Here is a 20,818-nt window from a genome sequence, read left to right on the forward strand (position 1 = left end):
TCAGTCACAGAGAGAAGCTTTATTTGGTGCACAGCAGTTACGAAGATGATTGCAAGCATGCTTCCTTACGTTTAAATGCACATAAACAAGTGTGGCAAAAGTGACACGTTTTTGGCAAGATGCAGCAGGAAGCGAAGGATTACAGCAAACCGCTTTGAACATAAACACAGAACAAACACGATGTAGATATGAACACCGTGCAGTGAGTAAAAGATTATCTAAACTATTTGATGGATTGGCGCTTGCTTTGAAATCTCTCCGGGTTTATTACCTCTGTTTGAGTCTGGCGCGGGTTCAGACATCTGCAATAAAAAGTTTCCGAGCACATTCTGCAAAGGGGTGTGAAGTTATTCATTTATGGGTTATTGGTAAGAGAGGAAGGAAGAATAGAAAGGTGTGGGTATATGTAGTTTTGTCATTATAGTCTGTATGGGTTATGTTTATGTTTTTGTGTACTTTTTGTTCATAGGGCTGCAGCATCTTACAGTGGTCTGAGGGTTCAGAGGTTTCTGTGTTGTCAATAATTCACAGAAGTATATTAGAGTTTTCACATTTCATCACTTTATTTTAAAATTTGTCAATATATTTTAACCCTTTAACACTGGAACTCCAGTGTTTATGTCTTTGATTTGTTGTAATTTTTACATTTTTAACACGATCAATGTCATTCCAGTCGATTTTGAAGGAGAAAAGCGCCGCTTTTCTCCTTCAAAATCGACTGGAATGACATTGATCGTGTTAACGGTTGAAAATTTACAGTATGTTGAAGATCAACACCCATAAAAAAAAGAGGCTTTCCTTGAAATCATAGACAGGGACTCGTGGGGTTAAAATATTCTGATATATTTAGAAGGGAAATAGATTCAATTTAACAATAAAATCAGCCCAAAGAAATGTATCCACAAATGTCAGAGGACAAAATTGTATTTAAATCTGTGTTTTAATTCATTTCGGGACTATACAATTATGCAAAAGGCCTGTAGAATCCTGTAGTATTCATAGTGTTTGAAGTATTATCTTCCAATCTGTTGCCTGGACTCACAGAGTGTCTCAAACTGACTTGAACCTTTGTGTTTTTATGACACTTTATGACTTTAAGAGAAATCTTTTATGGAAGTTATCAAGATTAAAACAAAAAATGCTTTCATTCATAAAGCTCAAAATAATCTCTTAGCTAAAATAGAAAACTTGAAGTTTATTATATTAAGTATACTTGGGCATAAGTATATTTGGAGCATTTTAAGTTTAAAATGTAGAGATTATTTACAAAATGTAAACTTCAAGTATACTGCTTTACTTTTAGCATTAACAAAGGATATTTGTAGTAAACTTAAATTGACAACATTTTGTTTAGAGATGGACTATGATTGGAATTGGACATTTTCACAGAATCAAAGTAAAGTTAAAGTCTCATAAACTGTCATGGACCTAGGTGTGTGAAACTTGAATTCTGCATTTGACCCATCCCCTGGGGGAGTGGTGAGATGCAGACACAGTCGCGCTCAAGAACCATTTGGCGGTTTAACCCCCCATTCCATCTCCTTAATGCTGAGTGTCAAGCAAGGAGGCATCGAGTCCCATTTTTAGTCAATGGCATGACTCGGCCAGTCCTGTCCAGGTGTATTATAAAGGGACAAAACGGGTTTAGAAAATGAATAGGTGAATATTCTTGAGATTAAGTATAGCCAACACGTGCTATAGGTTGGTATAGCAGGTATACTATAGACCAAGGGTGTCAAGCTCAAAATCCAAAACACACCTACTGATTTCGCCAGCCTCAGTAGGGGGTGGAGGTAGAATATCTAGGGGGGAAGTCCAGGTGTGCTAGAGTTTGAGTGTCATATCCCTCCAAGATCCTAATATGCTTAAAAACCAAGTTATCAAAGTATCAATTCATCTATCCATTTAACTATCTTCTCCTTTGATCTATTTGATACTTCTAAAAATGTTATGTTGACACTACTCACTGATTTGCATCACATGGGACCAACACATTTTTTTGGTAATGCTTATATTTTTAGTATATTTTACATTTACCTTACCCCTTCTTGCCCATATCCGGCCTTGCCATGTATGTTTAGTGTAGGAAGCATACTAACTAGGGGTGTAACGATAAATCGATTTCTACTCCTATGATCCAACAAGATCGATCTGTCTGTGTCAGAATCAATCTATACCATTAAAAATCGTTTCAAAATTCCATAAAAGAATAACTGACATTGGATAATACCATTTGGGAAGCACGGTAGGTTTATTTCACCATAGGGTAAAAATGACAAAGTACCATCACAATGGACAACACACACAGCAACAAATAATCAATCCATCATTACAGTCCAATGTGTGGAAACACTGAATGTTGGAAAATTTATGAAAATTAAACATGAATAGATTCCATGATTACTTTTGTGTTTGTACAGCTTTTTAATGTGGACTTATTATCTTGCAAGAAATTCAAGGAATCTGGGAAACTTCACATGTACTGTTTGAGTCACACTGGTTGAATTTTTGGTTTAAGATGTCCTGGATTTTTTTTTCCTGTGAATCAGAATCAACATCAATTATGAATACACGTTAAGTACACGTTAATAGTTGCCAAGAGTATTGTTGTTTTGTTGTAGGAGTATTTGAAAAAGCTGGAAGTTTTGTTGGTGACACATTAACCTAACTTTCCCTTCATCCTGATCCTATATCACTTCTTAACGTTTAAAAATAAATCAGCTAATAATATAATAATCTATCTGGAAAAAATAACCGGGATCTTTCCAGGAAAAATAGGAAGAAGCATATCGGAAACGCATCATGCTTTGAGGAGCTCGATCATTTTCTCATCTCGTTGATCTACAACTTTTTATCTCAGTGCCTCGTTATTGTGGGTCACGGTGGGCGGGTTTTCCGCCTGCAGGGTTTGGTTGATTCTGTGGGCTATTGATTTGTTGCAGGAGGAGGAGGCGGAGGAGAAAGTGAAAGGGGAGGAGTGGAGGAGAAATTGTGCTGAGGGAAGGAGGGATGCGGCCGTGCGTGCGGGACGGGAAAGGAGAGTGATCGCAATCACAGCAACAACAAAAAAAGAAGAAAGGAAAAGTGCGGGGGGAACGCTGAGGAAGAGCGCACCGAGAAAGAAAGAAAGAAGGAGAGTCACGTGGGGAGCGGATCGTAGTGGGACTTCTTCTGCCGGGACTTTAGCTGCCGCATTCCGCGGTGTTTTCATGCGCACCCGTGGAGGGAAGGACGGAGAGACAAGTCAGGGTGAAGAGACAGAAGAAGTGATTGGGTTTGATCGCCTCCCCTCTGCGCTCCGTGGAGGTCGGTCCACTCTCCCCTCCTGGCCCTGCATGGACGGGGATGGGGAGAGCCGGATGCCGTAGCCGCGGGGCTGAGCGCCTGGCTTCCCCGTCTACGGTGCGCCGTTTCCGGCCATCGCTGCTGCTGCTGATCGGCGTTCTGTCCTACAGTTTCACGGGTGAGTAAACCAGAACTTAAAAAAAAAAAAAAAACTACATTCCTGTTCCAACACTTTTCCCTGAGTTTTTTGTTGTTACGCATTGGTTCCTGCCCGCCTGGCCTCACAAAGCCTCCCTCCAAAGCGGCAGTGCAGCATTCTCAGCCCGGATCGAGTTTCTCCTCCTCTCTCCTGGGCCGTCATTCTCCTGTCTGCCCCCTTAATGGCTCGTGGAGGAGGGGAAGAGGGGAAGAGGGCGACTGCCTCTCCTCTTGTCATAACAGATCTGTTCCATGCATGCAAAAGTTGACTCCAATGGCTCTGTTGTTTCAACCAAAGTGAACAAAACTAAAATAATAGGCCCAGAAGCACACAAGAAAGTCATATTTTTAAGTATAAAATGAGCATATTTGTTTGGTGTTGTGTCATCCAGCAGTGAGCATTTTGGGGCTGTTTGTGAGCATGCAGGGGTCGACTGTCTTGTGGGCATTCACACCTCCTGTAATTAGTTTAACACAGCTCTGTGCTCCAGGATAAATACACCCACCTTTGCACCACAGCCTGGCGTTACAAATGCACCCAGGTCACGATAGGAGCCTCACATGTGGAAAGAATGTGTTTTTTTCCCCCTCTGCATATGCACAAACTCTTTATTTGTGATCCAATTTTTATAAAGTTTTCAACAAATGCCATCATCTGTCAGCTCCATGTCTGATTTACAGGCTATTGTTTGAAGGGGAGCTCCTGTCTCTGAGCTTACAGGGCTGTTTGTGTGATTTGAGCTCAAAATGTGAGAGCGCATACAGCAAGGTGATCAATAAGCACTTCACAAACCATTCCCCTGGCTGAGAGATGATCCCAGTAGATCCCTTTTCTGATCTGAGGAGATCAGAGAACTTGGAGGCAGCCAGATTGGGAGACAAAGAAGCACTAACAACCAAGCCGGGCAGAGATCGGTGCTGGTGGATGTTTTGACCTCTGTCTGATGTTGGAGAAGGTTGCCTCGGGATGCAGGAGGGGGCGAGAAGGCTCAGAGACTTCAGACTGCGAGGCCTGAAGGCTTAAAATAGGGTGTGCGGTGGGGGGAAGCTGTAAAGCAAAATCTCACAATAGAAAAGTAGAGATGATCCAGATGTGTGGAGAGGGGTGAGTTTGAAAGGAAGGTTGATGCATAGACGGAGCTGACTCCCATTCTGCCTCCTCTGACTGACTTACTGCATGGTTTATCACAGAAGTCACCAAATACATGCTGTTTTCTTAACAGATTTGCTCAAAAACAGCAACTTATTTACAAAAATGCACCACTAAACCAAGACAGCTGTGGTTTTACTTGATACTCTCACAGGAAGACTGGAATGCAGGGTCAGCCATGCAGCTCCACAATGGGAGCAGGTGTATACTTCAGCAGATCTGTGTCGTCAGCAGAGATCTCTCCTTCATCCAGAGGTCCTCGCCCAAGTTAAAGGGTCACCTTTCTCTTGCTATATCACAGCAGTATGCTAAAGTGTACAAGTGAGGAGTTTTGAAGTAGTTTTTCTGTGAGAAATATTCAGGGGCTACAGACATTTTTGTCCAAAGACAAAAATGTGTCAAGCAGTAGCTGGTTGTGTATCTGTGGGCTGGTGTCAGTATTTAGCAGGCAGGATAGAGATTCTAAGCCCTGGTGTGAGTGGGGGGTCCCTACCTGCACCCTGATTTTTCTACTCAGAGCAGCACTGCCCCCAAATGGTGGTGAAAAAAGTCAAAGCAAATTGAGATTTTTGTTGATTCCGCGTCTGCTTCTTGTGCTCCAATTAGGAAGCCGTAGCACCATCTGAAGATGTCACGTTTAATGGAAGCACATCCGTCGCGCATGTTTGTCGCTGTTAGTGTGTGCAGCTTCCTGCGCACTGCAGAGCTTCCCTCTGTCTGGCTTAATCTAATAGGGGCATGCTGTGACCGATGCATTAGGTCTGGTCTCTAATCTTTCTAACTCCCTCTTCCCCCCGACGATACAAAAGGCTGGTTTGACCCTCGTACTGTTCGCAAATGTGGAAAAAAGACACAAGATCACACACAGTCATAGAGCAAGAAATCCCTTTTGGACGGGTTATTTTCATCATGTGTTGCCTCTGATGAAGCCATTGATCACACTGTGCACCCTTGTGATCTTTTCTAATCTAACAGGATAAGCTTCAGTAAATTGTGGTAATAGATTTGGATGCACCGCTCACCTGGAGGGTCATACTCCCCGATGGAGAAAAAAACCTTCTATTTTTTATGCTTCTCTGCTGTACTAACAGAATTATCTGCCCTCTTGGGGAAGATCTTGTCTTATCTTCCCCGTCTGGCTGCTCTTTGGTTTATTACGCTAAAGGTTTATTACACTCACAAACCGGCACTACTGATTGATCAAGAGTTTCAATCAGCAGCTGTAGTTTTATTAGTGTGCAGTGTAATAGGCTAGTGCCTTTGTGTGTGTAAAGATCAAAGCTTTCCTCAAAAGTTAATCTTTCTTTTGTTCAAACTTTCCATTTCTGGTCAGAGCCAGCTCAAACACGAACAGTCAGGAATCCAATATGCCGATGACACTCTTTACTATATGAAAATAAGTTCTCGTGAACGTTTCTGTGTGCTTTCTGTAGGTCACTGCCAGGTGGCATCTCCTCAGTGTCGAATCCAAAAGTGCACCACCGACTTTGTCTCCCTGACCTCCCACCTGACCCCTGCCGTGGATGGCTTTCACACCGAGTTTTGCAAAGCTCTACGCGCTTACTCGGCCTGCACGCAGAAGACAGCCAAGTCCTGTCGGGGGGACCTGGTCTTCCACTCGGCTGTGCTTGGCATCTCGGACCTCATGAGCCAGAGAAACTGCTCCAAAGACGGCCCCACCTCCACCTCTCACCCCGAGATCCACACGGAACCCTGCAACTACCACAGCCGCAGCCAGCAGGCGCACATCCACTCCCACCTCCACGTGCACACGCACTCCCACGCCCACAGCGGCGGCCACTCTCGGCCCGGGTACCTGTTCTGTGGACTGTTCGGAGACCCACATCTTAGAACGTTTAAGGACAGCTTCCAGACCTGTAAGGTCGAAGGGGCGTGGCCTCTTATTGACAATGACTACCTTTCAGTTCAGGTCACTAATGTGCCTGTGGTTCCTGGCTCCAGCGCCACAGCAACCAACAAGGTAAGAATTTTGGAGGAAAAAATAATTTTTGGATCTTTACTGGCTTCACTGAAGTGTGTTTTAGCGAGAGTGCATGCGATCTCTCTGTGTGCACTTCTAAAATTGCTGCAAATCCTTTCAGAATAAAACTGGAAACCAACTTCTTTCTCCATTGTTTAGTCTCTTGCTCCCACACACTCACAGGTGTGAAGCAAGCAAGCCATGATCTTGTGACTCGTCTCTTGTGACTGCAGCAATGTTGCAAACCTAACTTGGTTAATGGCTGTGCCTAGCCAGACCGCTAATAATGTGGAATGAGATGTGTGAAAGGGCCCACTGTTTACTTAAGAGTGTCTATGCGAGTGTTGGCCCGTGTCTGTGCATCTCATAGGTGCACGAGTGGCACTCCTTGCACTCAGCTTAAAGCACTTATGTGTGTTTAAAGGTCTCTGTGTAACAGGAAAGATAGACGCACACATGCGTGCGTGCACACGGCTAAATGGACAACGAGCCACACAAGGTGATCTTTGTGGTGTTAAGGAAGCAACACTGATGTTTCCCTTGATGTTTCCTTCTCTAGCCCCGCTCGATAATTTTAATTATTAAAGCATATATACACCCTTGCATACACTTAGTCGCGCACGCGCTAGCGGACGTGCCATACATTCACACGTACGAGCACAGTGAGAATATTGTGGGTTTTCCACACAGTAGAACTGCAGTTTTGACCTTGTGTCAGAGGTGGGGCATGTTATTAGTCATGACTATTAGGAACACACACACACACACACACTCACTTTAATACGCCCACATTAACAGCCCTCCAGGCTTAATGGGCTGCGAAGCCTCATTCCTCACGGCTGTCATGTGAACAAAGCAGCCATTCACCGGAACTATGATGCTAACGCTAACCGTAATGCTCACACCACACCCTGCATCCAGCTTCCACCACTGCAATGTGCATGTTGGTGTGTTTGCATAGCTGTGTCAAATAGAAACTTGTCAGAAAGTCATTTCTCAAATATTGTGTGATGAGTCAATAGTCTGTAAAGTGACAGAGTATTAATATTTTCTAGGGCTGGGTTTGAAAAATTGATTAATTGATCTAAGCTTAAAAGATCAATAATCGATCCATAAAAGTAGACATCGCTCTAACACATATTGCTAAAGTCCACTAGCTTGATGCTAACGTACAATGGAATTTCCCATTGGACAGCTAATGCTAATGTTAGGTTAACCTAACGACTGCTGACTAAATGAACATTTTTATATACCCATAGGCATGAATTTTCCAAACTCTTTTAAGGAAATATTTTTTAAAGTAACCATTTGTGGTCTAAAATACAGTTTTTTGTTCATATTTTCTTCTTCCTCTCGAATAAGGCGTAATGCTATAGCGCAATCGCCATCTAGTGGCCAAACTGAAACGCCCTCCAAGAGAGGCAGAACAATTGTTGGAGTTTCTCAGTTTGAGAATCCATGTAACACTGTATGGTATCACCAATCTCATTATAAGTTCACTAATAAATTTTAGAGTATGTGAACTGTATCAGATTAATATGAATATCTTCAGAACATATATTGATTAATAATGTATTTATAAACAAATGTGTCTAAATGTGTAAACCAGGTAAACTCAAAAGTTAATTGAATCAAGTTGAATTGAGAGGATTGAAAGAATTGGGGAAAAAAAATCTGAATTGAATTGATACAGGCTGAGTTTTTTTTTTTTCTTGGGTAACAGCTTTTATAACCAAATATATTCAAGATTCAAAAGATTCATGCAGTGAATGAGCTGTGTTTCTCTTGCTGTGTAGATCACCATCATCTTCAAGCCTTACGAGGGCTGCACAGATCAGAGGGTCTATCAGGCGGTCACCGACAACCTCCCCGCAGCCTTTGACGACGGGACTGTGAGCAGTGGAGACCCCATCCACACCTCTGTTAGCGCCGAGGGTGCGGCCCGGAAGGTCCGGGCTTTGTGGATCTCTGAGCGCAGCCCGGGGCGCCACGTAGAGCTGCACGCTGGCTACATCGGCGTAACCGTGATCGTTCGCCAGCTGGGACGCTACCTGACGCTGGCGGTCCGGATCCCCGAGGAGATGGCTCAGGCCTATGACGCCTCCCAGGACCTTCAGCTCTGCCTGAACGGCTGTCCTAGCGGCGAGCGCATTGACCAGGGGGGGCACCTTCCCCTGCCGCGCTCTCCCCCAGCACTGGGCTTGCAGCTCCAGCAGCTGCGTCGGCCTAGTTACTCCTCACAGACACAAGCACATCCCTTTGGTGCCAATCAAGTTTTCGGACTGGAGGGGGCGAAGGAGCGTTGCAAGGAGCAGCTGAAAGTGCCGGACATCTACTTCCACTCTTGTGTGTTTGATCTCCTGACTACCGGGGACGTGAACTTCACAGTCGCAGCATCCTGTGCACAGAAGGACATGGAGAGCCTCCACCCACACCGGGACAGGTGGAGAATCTACCCGCATGGTTCTGCAGCCAGCAAGTATCCTTCTGTCGCCCTGCTCTTGCTGACTGCGCTTTTGATACTCTGATGGCCGTGTTTGAGCTTGTGTGTAGGCTGGTGCACGACAGAGGAAGTTTATGGAGTTTTTTGCAGAGCACTGCTTCTTCTCCTGCAGAGCGGAAACAGCGGGCTGGACATCTACTGGGAACTTGTTTGAAAAATGTCAACCGGTCTTAAAGTGTGCGCAGGACAGTCTTCTTGAGAACACAAATGACTAGAACTCTTCTTTCTGAGCGAATCAAGTGTAAATACTTATTTTTTCAGTGTAATGGTGACGTTTTTTTTTAGATGTCTTTGATGTTATTCTTTAATTAATACCTCAAACCGAGGATGTATGTTTAAACAAAAGCACTTTATTTCATTTTTTATGTTCACACCACCAATCAGTGTTTGTTTTGCATTCACTCATGCACAAAGAGAACCCACCTGCGACAGGTTTACCAGTATGTAATTTCATCCCTCGTTCATTTCAGTTGAATTCTTGGAGACGTCATTTTCCAGTGTCTGATTTGACCTGGCATCTGTTTTTTAAGTCAGCGTCACTGTGAGCTTTACTGTTAAATGCATTAGGTATAGTGTTGCAGCGAAATGCCTTTAGTACTACTTTGTGGTGATAACGTTTTTTGAGCAGTCAGGCTGGCAAATTTTGCTTTTTTTACCGTTCAATGCACGTGACTGTTTCACATGAGTCACGTTTAGAGGTATTTCTACCTTTTTTTTTTGCCAAAATTCAGTGAGTGTACAGACTTCTAACTTTCAAACTCACCATATCGCTTGTTACCATTTGAGCCAAAGACAAAATTAATGTGTTCAAATTCACGACCAGCACCTCTCTTCCCAACTGATAAGATAAAAGAAAGAAACAATACACCAATTTATGGTGATATAATCAATTTCTAATATGCTGCAGTATGAGCTTAAGATTTATTTGATGCCTTGCAGAAACATCAAGACTTTCTGAAATGTAGGATTCTGTATAGTTACACCCAATCTGTTAGATCAACTTAGTTTTTTTGCATTGTTCTCTCTTAGATTGTGTGTGAGTGTCGTTTTGGTGAAGAGTGAGTGGTTAGTGTCGAAATACTTAACTTATTTATGAACTTAGTGTGCGTAGAGGAAGTTAAGCTCCATACTCTTGCTGTTGGATAATTTAAAGAAAATGTCAGCTGTGATTGTACTGCCACCTAGTGGTGCTTTCTTGCTATGTCAATGTGTTACTAAAAGTGCTAAAAAAAAAAAAAGATGCTGTGCGCGTGTCTTATTGAAACACAATAAATTAAAGGATGTGAATGCCTTTAAAATGTTTATTTATGGAAATATATACAAATCTAGGAACCACATTTTCAAAAGCATTTTAAGTATCAGCTTCATTTAAAAAATGCACTCAAGCTAAGAAAAGGTAAGAATTAAACCACCTGTTTGAGGTTGGGTTTCGATCAGATACCAGCCTCTGCCCGCCCCATAAATGCTATCTCCCTCCAACTGTCACTGACAGCAGCACCTGCTGCATGAACGTGCAGAGACAGAAAAAGGCGCCTATTGATCGGTGACAGCCCCCCCTTATTATTCCTGAGGCGGGTCTCTTCACTACAATTCACATCTCTTCTCTTTGTGAAATCAGTGATAAAGGCGGGAACAAGCTCCTCATGTTCAACCGACAAACTCTTCTTTACGTCCGACTCTTACTCGTACCAGCTGAAGATCTTCACTTCCAGAGATCTGAAAGGGGGATAAAGTGTTAAACAGTTTTGTCACTAAACTTTTAGACTTTTAGTCTTATAATTGTATTGACACACATTTATTAATATTAATGGAGTGTCAAGTTCAGGAAGTTCAATCAAAATGTTGAAATCAAGAGAGTTATTTGTTGATACTTATGGATTTCTGACTTGAATCCGTATCAGTTACTGATTTGAACTTAAGAACTGGATAATTATATTTTATGTAAAGTTAATAAAAAGTTAGGTAAAGCAAAAAAAGGGTGGAATTATATAAGTTTGCTTCCCCTGGCTCTATTTCAACCTTTTAATTAAGCTTCTTTTGACAAACTTAATATTTAATAGTCTTGTGAGTCATGTTCTGTATGTATAACAAGAGTCTTAAACTCAAGTAAGTATTGTCACTCAAGTAACAATCTTAATCTATTCACAAAAGAAAAAGTAACCACACTCAAGTGCTGAATCACTATTTAAAAGTAATATTTTATGTCCTTAGTTTCTCCAAATAACAACACAAACTGAGTAAACATTTTTTTCTACAGAATTAATGGTAAAGGAAGTTACTTAAATTTACAAAACTGTGTAAATATAACTTATTGTTACCCAACTTTTTCCTCACAGTTGTGATGTTTCATTAACTGCTTGTTGCAGATTTAGTCCATTTTGTCAGTAATGTTTCTTCTTAGTTCCCTTGAAATTCTAGAATTTAAAAAAGCTTTGTTTTCTAATAAATAACAGGAAAACACACTTACTTATCAGTTTTTCAAATTAACAAATGGTTCATTTTTTTCAGGAATGAATGAATGTAAGGACAAACTTACCACTTAATAACAACGTATGTGGTCATCAGAGTATTAAAGGTGAGTATCTTGATGAGGAGGAGCCTTAGAGCCAGAATCACGGCTGTGTTTGTCCACACGATGATATATTCTGACCAAACAAACCCTTCATGAGTCGTCTGCATGATTACAGTATTTGAAAGCTTGCTTATAACAAACTTTACCATCCGTTTCCTCATCTTTGTCTTCATCTTCATCATTATAGCAAGTCTTATCTTCATTATCTAAAATGGTAAAATGTAGAAAAGCTTTATATTGTCACTTATAGATGTTGACAGGATCTTACGTGTTCACATGTGGTCTACAGTACCCGAAACAGCAGTGGAGTGTCTCTTCTTGATTTTGGAGTGGTGTCTTCGCCTCACAGAGCAGCGATACGACGGCCAGTTACCAGTCGCCACAGTAATCGTTGACACCGCGTTGTGGCCCCGATGTCTCCTGCTTACAGCGCTGTTGAAGGGCGTGACCTGCCTCTGGCCTTTTGATCCCTCGTTCCAGCTGATCTCCAGACGACCTCTTCTGAAGTCTCCCACCACACAGACCAGCAAGGTCCAGCCAAGCCGATCTCCTGACAGATGAACCGGAGGGGCCAGAGACGCCAGCAGATGAGCCTCCACTCCTCCTGCCCCAAACAGGAGAGAGATGCTGACCTGGAGGAGTTAATGAGGAGGAAACAAGCTGCCTCTCTCTATGATTATAAGTTACATTTTCAGTGGAGAAATGTAAAAGTACATTCAATGTTGCAATAATTGTAAATTCCATATTTAATAAAATAAATAACTGTCCTAATTTGACTTTGTTTTCTGAATTTAGCTCATTTTACTTGTGAATTTTGAGCAATTCTTTCAGAGATTAATAAGATTAATGCACTTTTGTAATAGTTTTGAAGATTTGCACCACAGCATTGATGTTCCTGCCAAATATTTTCAAAATAATAAAAAGCCTCTCAAACTCACCTGTCCATAGGTAGATCATAGGCAGGTAAAAAAGGCTCCGGGTCGCTTCAGTCATGGCTTTGTTTAAGTTGTTGTGACTCTTCAGATCCCTGTGTGTAACTGCCTCCTCTCTTTGTGTGTCTCCTGTGTGAGTGTGTTACATAAGACCACACCATTTGGCTTTTCCAGGCGCACTGCATCATGGGGGATTGACATGTCTCATTGTTGTGACCTTATACTAAGAATGCAACCCCCTCACTCCCCCCTCGGCACACACGCAAACCTCAACGCATACAGTTATAGGAAACAGGGAGAAGAAAAGGACAACTCCAGCTCTGAACTTTTTAAAGTTTTATGAGGACGATAGAGAAGGGAGGAAAAGGCTGTCATGGAGACTGCAAGAGGCTCTGAAGAGTGACTTTAACAGCTAGAGACACACCTGCTGCGGCTGTTAGATCTGAGGTGAGATGAGATCAATACTCCCAGAACATTAGGCAACACCTGCACGCACAGTAGAAAGCTGGCTTTTCTCCCAGACTGCGGCTATTTTAGCTCAAATATTTGCTTATTTGTTTTTAATCCCCACAAATCTAGTATAATAAGTCAACACATGCATGCTAAAATATGAAACGATGTATTTTTATTGGTTGGCTTACTTCAAATATTTGTTAGAAAGTTGTAACCATTAGGAAATTCAGATTTAAAAGAGATATTGTTCCACATCTGCTTCAGTGCAAGATCATTTTAATTCTCACATGATTAAAAACGCCAAACAAAACACCTATGATGTTATCTTACATAGAAAATGCTTGGACACCATTTACATCACAACCTATACAAAAATAAATTAAAATTGTCAAAACAATTGGTAAAATGTTACCAGTAAAACACTAAAAGCAATAATAGAGTTTTTTAACAGACTGCATATATGGTACCCCTTAAAACGAAATAAAAAGGAAGATGTTTCCCTTTAACTATTTAGAAATAAAAAAAACAAACAAAAAAACAAATGCTGGCTTTCATAACAAGTAGGCCTAACTAACTAATTGTGGCTATTTGTTTCTGCAAATAAGAATAGTCATTTAATCAATAATGAAAGTCAATCAAAATTTAATTCATGAAATTATTTAGGGGAAGTTTGAGTCAAATGAGGCCTTGTAGACATCTCATTTTTTCCTAAAACTCGTTTTTGAAATGAACACATATGTTCAGAAATAAATGTTCCCCTGCTTATTCAAATGTATGTATTACTATTTGAGATCAATAGATCTAGACCAGCCATGATAACCCACAATTAATAGAATTCTGATGCCTTAACCATGAATGTCAAGTTTGTGTTATAAGGTCTTCTTTTGATCCTTCCTTGATTTTATGAGTCAACTCTTTATACCCAAAGTGTGGGAAACACACAAGCTTTTGAGTCATTATTAAGCATTGGGGTTTATTTTATTTTTATAACAATATACATAATATTTATAATAGGATAATAAAAAAATAACCAGGAAACTTTAAAAAAAAATCCTTCTTCATAGGAGTACATGTCAATGATTTTTAGCTTTATCAATGTGCATCATGTGCGCGCGAGGCATCATCTCTTCCGCGCAAGCGCACAACATTCTCAGTGATAATTATGGACAAATCAGAAACAGAAAGTGAAACAAAAGCACCGAGCTGAAGCGTGAGGAAGCTAAAATGACGGAGGTGATTCTCTTTTATTTTTTCTTAAAACAAAACAGCACCAAAGCGCGCTCTGTAGCACCATTGTGTCACAAAGTGCTGATTTCTTGCTTTTCTGCAGTACATGTTATTGTGAGCGCGAGGCTTTTACCGCGCGCGCGCTGGTGCTTTCAGTCCGGTACAGTGGAGCTTTACGTCAGTGTTACCTGAGTTGAACCTGCAGCCTCACTGGTAGCTGCGTCCTTGGAGTTTATTTGTTTTACTGACTTGGTTAAGACTTATTGGGGAAAATATGTTAAAATATTAAACTAAATTCGACTAAATTTCCTCAAATTAGTACAAAATGTGTTTATTATAATAAATAGGCTATTGGCAGGTTCTCTTTAGTGTTACAATACACGTCATTGATTAAATAAGTTGGTTTTTTTTAATCATAATTATTCTTTCTTCTCTTTCAGGTTTAAGAGAAGAAACTGGAAACTTCACTTTATTTTTCTAAAGCTTTCCTTCATTGTAGCTTCTCTCTCTTTTGGGTGCTATGATATGAAAATTAGCTGTAATTTAGCTAAATAAAACAGACTGAAACAGTTGTTTTGCAATGGCGTCGGTAAAGCTCTTGGAGCTGTTACTATGCAGTTTCTTCCTGGTTGGGTGTCACTCCTCCCAGAGTTCCCAGCAGGTGTCAAGCCCACCTCACCCCAAAGGAGAGCCGTCTCCTCTGGGGGAGGATAACCTGTCCTTTCCCTGGAGCCGTCTCCGTCTGCCCAGGTACGCCTCACACAGACCTTTTTATTTAACATGGGATTTCTTTGACCGACTTATCCGAAGAAGGAAATGTTTCTTCACCACAGGTACATCATTCCGCTTCACTATCATCTCCTCCTGCAGCCCAACCTGACAACTCTCCGTTTCACCGGGTCAGTCCAGATCCAGATCGATGTCCAGAACAACTCAAATTGGGTTGTATTGCACAGCAAGGGTTTACAGATTTCCAAAGCCACTATTTTGGACCACAACTTTGCTCATCTAACGGACCAGGTGGTGGTAAAGCCCATGGGATCACTTTTTAGTTGCTTTGTTTCTTATGTCAACCCAACAATCTCCTTCGGTTATAGGTTCTTCCAGTTCTTCATAACCCTTCCCACGAGCAGATTGGAATTTTCTCCCCCAGGGTGCTCAGCAGCGGCCAGAAGTATTTCCTGTATATTGAATTTGGAGCAGAATTTGCTGAGGGGTTCTATGGCTTTTATAAGAGCACGTATAAGACCAGTAAAGGAGAAACTAGGTAATAAAACGGCATATTTCTACAGTATGTATTTTTTATATAAATCCTTCTATAGTAGTTCTTTTATTCTTTCTTAGAACCTTGGCCTCAACCCACTTTGAGCCCACAAGTGCCCGAATGGCATTCCCGTGCTTCGATGAGCCAAGCTTCAAAGCCAGTTTCTCCGTTCAAATAAGGAGGAGTCCAGAATACATTTCTCTTTCCAACATGCCTATAGTTAGTGTTACATCATAACATGGTGGATCGGAATTGTGAATGTGTTTGTAGAAAAAGCTGTTTGGTGCTTCTCTTTTTCAGGTGAAGACAGTTGAGCTCCACGGTGGTCTGCTTGAGGATCACTTTGCACCAAGTGTCAAAATGAGCACTTACCTGGTGGCCTTCGTCGTCTGTGATTTCAAATCTGTCACGGCAACAACAGCATCTGGAGTAAAGGTTCTGTCTCAGTTCACTTTTTACACTTTTGGCACAAATGTATGTGTATTGGTCAGCGTATTTTATTTTTTCTATTTTTTTTTCTTATAGGTGTCCATTTATGCAGCCCCTGAGAAGTGGGAGCAAACCCACTATGCCTTGGAGGTTGCGGTCAAAATGCTAGATTTCTACGAAGACTATTTTAACATTCCCTATCCTTTACCCAAACAAGGTTTGACATTTGCTATTATTATTTTTTTTTGTCATGTCCTGTCTTCCTGTACTCATATGTTGTTTCTGTCAGATCTGATTGCCATCCCAGACTTCCAGTCTGGAGCGATGGAAAACTGGGGGCTAACAACCTACAGAGAGACCAGCCTTCTCTACGATCCCCTCACCTCCTCAGTCTCTGATAAACTTTGGGTCACCATGGTGATTGGCCATGAGCTTGCCCATCAGGTGAGAGCTTGATGGTGTGTCTGTCCTGAAGATGAATACGTCTAATCCTTACAAGCAATGTTGTTTGTCCACAGTGGTTTGGTAACTTAGTGACGATGAAGTGGTGGAATGACATCTGGCTGAATGAGGGATTTGCCAGGTATATGGAGTACATTTCGGTGGAGGCCACGTATCCTGACCTGAAAGTGGTGTGTGCTTTGAATATGTTCCTGTGTCTGATAAATCTTTTTTTTTAAGTAACTGAAAAAGGAAAGACTTTTATGTCCTGAACTTTTTTTTTCACCAGGAGGAGTATCTGCTGCACACATGTTTTGCAGCCATTGGACACGACTCCTTAAACTCCTCCCGGCCGATATCAAGCCCTGCAGAGAACCCCACCCAGATCAAGGAAATGTTTGACACCGTCTCCTATGATAAGGTCTGACGTTATCATATAATGATGACAACTTTAATTACATTGTTAGTATCTGCTTGCCTCGTTGCAGTTTAAAATGAAAAAAAAAAAAGATTTAAAAAACATTTAAAGTCCAACTCTAATCATCCATTGAGCTTTTTAAGCGTTCCAAGTGGTCTTTTAATTATTTTTATGATTTTTAGCCAAAATCATAAAACCTGTCATTTTCTAGGACATAGTTTACCTTTGAGTTGTGGGTGGGACCAGTAGCGTGGAGCAACCCCGCCCCCATTTCCCATCATCCACCTTTTTACACACTAGCTTTAAGCCTGCACACTCCCAACCTAACCTGCAGCTATCCAGCGATACATTTTTGAGTCAGACAGCAGCATGGATGAGGAAAACAAAGACAATCATGGATCTATTTATCTTCAGTTAGATGCATCACAATAGAGGGACCTTGTGGCCTTCTGAATGTAACTTCTACTTCACTGCTACACATACATTTTGTTTGTCTGCTCCTGATTCTCAAGTATTTATATAAAGGAATTGTCAGAAATGCAATTTTGAGTTTAAATTTCGTCACGTGTCCTCCATCATCAAAAAATGCCACTTTAAAACTTATTAAAATACCAAAAACTGTGATTTTTAGTCTTTAAAGCTATTTTTGTTGCAAAAGATTTATGTCAGCTGCTAACATTTTATTTATTTATTTATGTATTTCATTCCAGGGAGCATGTGTCCTCCACATGCTGAGACATTTTCTGACAGATGAGGTGTTTCAAAGTGGGATAGTGCGATATCTACGCAAGTACAGCTTTGGAAATGCTCAGAATCAGGATCTGTGGGACAGTCTGGCCAATGTAAGGCTCAATTTTAATCCATGTTTTTTTAAAAACCCAGGCTGATTCTCTCTCCTCTCTCTCTCTTTGTTTGTTCCTTAAATAAAGTACAGATTGATTTAAAGTAAAAGAATACAACCTTTCTGTGTGAAACAAAGCTGAATTAATTAAGTGCCAACTTTCAAAGGAAATACTGTTAAGTTAGCGTTGGTTTGCACTACTAATACACAACTTGCTTACAAGTTAAGATCAGCAAATGTATAGCTGGGATAGGCTCCAGTAACCATGTGACCCTAGGAAGGGATTAAGCGGGTTTTGAAGATGGATAGATGGGATAGGATGTAATACTGTTGTCTATTGTGGCAATAGTTATCAAATGTAGCAGTTTTCAGATTATTTTCTACCAGTGCTTTGTTTGGGTCTCTTGCTAACCACTAAATTAACATTTTAGCAACAATTTTAATGAGCCACCTTTGATAATTGAAGACACAACTTCAAATATTTGACCGTAAGAAAATGCTCTCTGCTTTATCTTGCAGACATGCTCAGAGGAGGAGTTCATCTCAGGCAAACACTGTTACAACAGAGACCAGAGCAACAAGAATGCTGTGTGTAAACGTCTAAACATCCACCTATTTCTCTCTTCTTATGCATTCTAATGCTCGTTGCATTTTCTTTTTCTCGTAGTACCTGTTTGCAGGGGAACATCTGGACCTGACTGCCATAATGAACACTTGGACCCTGCAGAAAGGCATTCCTTTGGTGACTGTCACCCGGAAGGGCTCTCGACTGCTGCTCAGACAGGACAGGTTCTTGAAGACAGTTCTGCCTTCTGACCCTCAGTGGTCATCGTTGCAGCAGGGGTCAGTAAAAAGTTTTTCAGAAATGTTCAATCAGGGGATCATTTCAAATTTCTCATGCTGATGCTCTCCTCTGTAGTTTCCTGTGGCACATACCTCTAACATACAGGACCGATACTTCAAGCATCATCCACAGACACCTAATGACATCAGCTACTGGTAAACAGAAAACTTGAAGCATTAGAAATGTAACTTTTTTTGCTATAAATTTAATTTTCCTTTTATATCACTCATGTTAGACAGCATCCACATAGGAGAGGAGGCCAGCTGGGTGAAGATAAACTCCGACATGACGGGCTATTATGTGGTTCATTATGAGGATGATGGCTGGGATGTAATGGCTAAAGTGATGAGAGAAAACCACACAGCTCTGAGCTACAGAGACAGAACTCACCTGATCCACAACGCATTTCAATTGGTCACGTAAGTGCAATCCTGTGTGGGACAGTTGAGCTTTTCTACATGTCTGATTTGCAGACTGCAAAGTAGTTATAAGCTGAGTATTTCAATTTAAAGGGCAGGCCATTTGTCACTCAACAAAGCCATGGACCTAATTGGTTATCTTCAACTGGAGAAACACACAGTTCCCCTCCTTGAAGGACTGGGCTACCTGGAGGCCTTTTACCACCTAATAGAGAAAATAGATGAGCTTGAATTGACCAAAAATCTGGGGGTAAGAAGAAAACAACACTCAGCATGCATGCTTTTTAATTAAACTGAGTTAATGCCATTGCATGATTTTTTTAATTTATTTTAGAGGTACATCCTGCACTTTTTCCGTGCCGTCATTGACCAACAAACATGGAGCGACAGCGGCTCTGTGTCGGAGCGGCGGCTCAGGTCGGAGGTGCTGTCACTGGCGTGTCACTTGAATGACCCCCCTTGTGTGGAACGGGCAAATCAGCACTTTCAAGAATGGCTTCAATCAAATGGAAAACTCAAGTACGTCTAAATTATAGAGCAGAAAATATGTCTACAACAATATAATAAGCAGGAACAGCAGTGTGTTTTGGAGAAATGTATGAACAGCTGCAATCAGAAGTTGATTTACCAATGTTTTACTGGGAAAATATAGGATTTTTTTTTATTTTTTAAGTTAATTTATAGATTTTCCAGAAGACTCCACTAATAAATAATTGATTTTTTTTTATTTTTCCTTTTTTTTTACCCATAAACCTTTTACAATGTCTTAGTTGAAATCTTTGCTCCAAAATAAGAAGAAGGCGGGAAGTTATAATTTTCTAAGTTTTGAGCTCATCAAACTCTTGCCGATTCAAGTCTTGTGTTTTTTTCAAAATCAGGATTTTGTGATGGATTTAATGCTTTGCTCCACTGTGTGTTTATACTTAGGAGGTTGTTTGCAATCAGTTTCTGTTTTTTTCTTTAAAAATTACAATGATCACTATGTGAAACAGTCCAGTTCTCTTTTACGAGTCTAAAAAATTGACCAAAAAGTATGTTATTTTTGGAAATTCAAAGGTTTGGTATTGAATTTACAAGCAAGGTGTCAGTTTGTCAACACTAGCTTCTGATGCCAGAATATTATCTTCTTTCTCTGAAGCTAATATCATCTTTATCAATAGGGGAATTCCTTAAATGTGTGCTTAATTAGTTGACATAAAGCTGGTAAAATTGCCTTCACGTTATATCAGACGTTTATGCAGAAACAAAGTTTTCATTTTGATTGGAGTGTTAATTTAAAGTATGCTTTAACATATTTATGGATCTTCTCTGCTTGGATGGACTCCAGCCTCCCCACAGATGTGGCAGAGACCGTGTACTCAGTGGGAGCTCAGCGCGACCATGGCTGGAACTCACTCTTGCACACTTACAAGATTTCCCTCTCTGAAGCCCAAAAACACAAGATCCTACAAGCACTGACCAGCAGCAAAGACACAGAGAAACTCCAAAGGTGCAGAATGTTTATTTTGCTTTTTTTAAGCATTTAATGCTGCCATCTTGTGACAAACATAAGTTAGTAGAAAAAAAAAACTGTTTAAGCTGCTTAAAGTGAATCACAAATGCTAAGAATACATGTGAAACATAAAAGCTGTTTTGATTGAATGGTTGTTATTTCTGTATGTTCGTGTGCAGACTGCTGCAGCTGGGTTTGGAGGGAAAAGTAATCCGGTCACAGGACTTGTCCACTCTGATTCTGATGGTGGCCAGGAACCCGAAGGGACATCACCTTGCTTGGAACTTTGTCAAAAAGAACTGGGACACACTTGTTGAAAAGTTAGTATTTGTTATTGGAAAGCCGGAAAATACTGCAACCGACTTTTCC

General features: G+C 41.0%; 2 protein-coding genes across 4 annotated transcripts in view; both read left to right on the forward strand.

The window, feature by feature from the left end:
* The first annotated feature begins 2,867 nt into the window (after window positions 1–2,867).
* Window positions 2,868–10,575, forward strand: rgmb (repulsive guidance molecule BMP co-receptor b). Its single transcript, XM_024276178.2, has 3 exons — window positions 2,868–3,463; window positions 6,067–6,614; window positions 8,411–10,575. The coding sequence occupies exons 1-3, from the start codon at window positions 3,346–3,348 to the stop codon at window positions 9,140–9,142; spliced, it is 1,398 nt and encodes a 465-aa protein (XP_024131946.1). The 5' UTR covers window positions 2,868–3,345; the 3' UTR covers window positions 9,143–10,575.
* Window positions 10,576–12,936: 2,361 nt separating this feature from the next.
* Window positions 12,937–20,818, forward strand: part of erap2 (endoplasmic reticulum aminopeptidase 2) — a 9,121-nt gene continuing 1,239 nt past the window's right edge. The window contains exons 1-19 of one of the 3 annotated variants that reach the window (XM_024275191.2): window positions 14,225–14,307; window positions 14,742–15,051; window positions 15,135–15,321; window positions 15,399–15,568; window positions 15,646–15,784; window positions 15,866–16,000; window positions 16,091–16,211; window positions 16,284–16,438; window positions 16,513–16,626; window positions 16,725–16,856; window positions 17,564–17,695; window positions 18,214–18,282; window positions 18,362–18,537; window positions 18,614–18,693; window positions 18,774–18,957; window positions 19,051–19,207; window positions 19,292–19,476; window positions 20,285–20,446; window positions 20,629–20,769. In XM_024275191.2, coding sequence (XP_024130959.1) covers window positions 14,882–15,051; window positions 15,135–15,321; window positions 15,399–15,568; window positions 15,646–15,784; window positions 15,866–16,000; window positions 16,091–16,211; window positions 16,284–16,438; window positions 16,513–16,626; window positions 16,725–16,856; window positions 17,564–17,695; window positions 18,214–18,282; window positions 18,362–18,537; window positions 18,614–18,693; window positions 18,774–18,957; window positions 19,051–19,207; window positions 19,292–19,476; window positions 20,285–20,446; window positions 20,629–20,769 — 2,609 coding nt within the window. In that variant the 5' untranslated portion in view covers window positions 14,225–14,307; window positions 14,742–14,881. Of the gene's footprint in view, window positions 13,069–14,224; window positions 14,308–14,741; window positions 15,052–15,134; window positions 15,322–15,398; window positions 15,569–15,645; window positions 15,785–15,865; window positions 16,001–16,090; window positions 16,439–16,512; window positions 16,627–16,724; window positions 16,857–17,563; window positions 17,696–18,213; window positions 18,283–18,361; window positions 18,538–18,613; window positions 18,694–18,773; window positions 18,958–19,050; window positions 19,208–19,291; window positions 19,477–20,284; window positions 20,447–20,628; window positions 20,770–20,818 lie in introns of those variants that run through there. The other 2 variants (XM_024275190.2, XM_024275189.2) reach the window with 2 other exon arrangements.

This window comes from Oryzias melastigma, linkage group LG9 (genome assembly GCF_002922805.2).
Source record: "Oryzias melastigma strain HK-1 linkage group LG9, ASM292280v2, whole genome shotgun sequence".
Taxonomy (NCBI): Eukaryota; Metazoa; Chordata; class Actinopteri; order Beloniformes; family Adrianichthyidae; genus Oryzias; species Oryzias melastigma.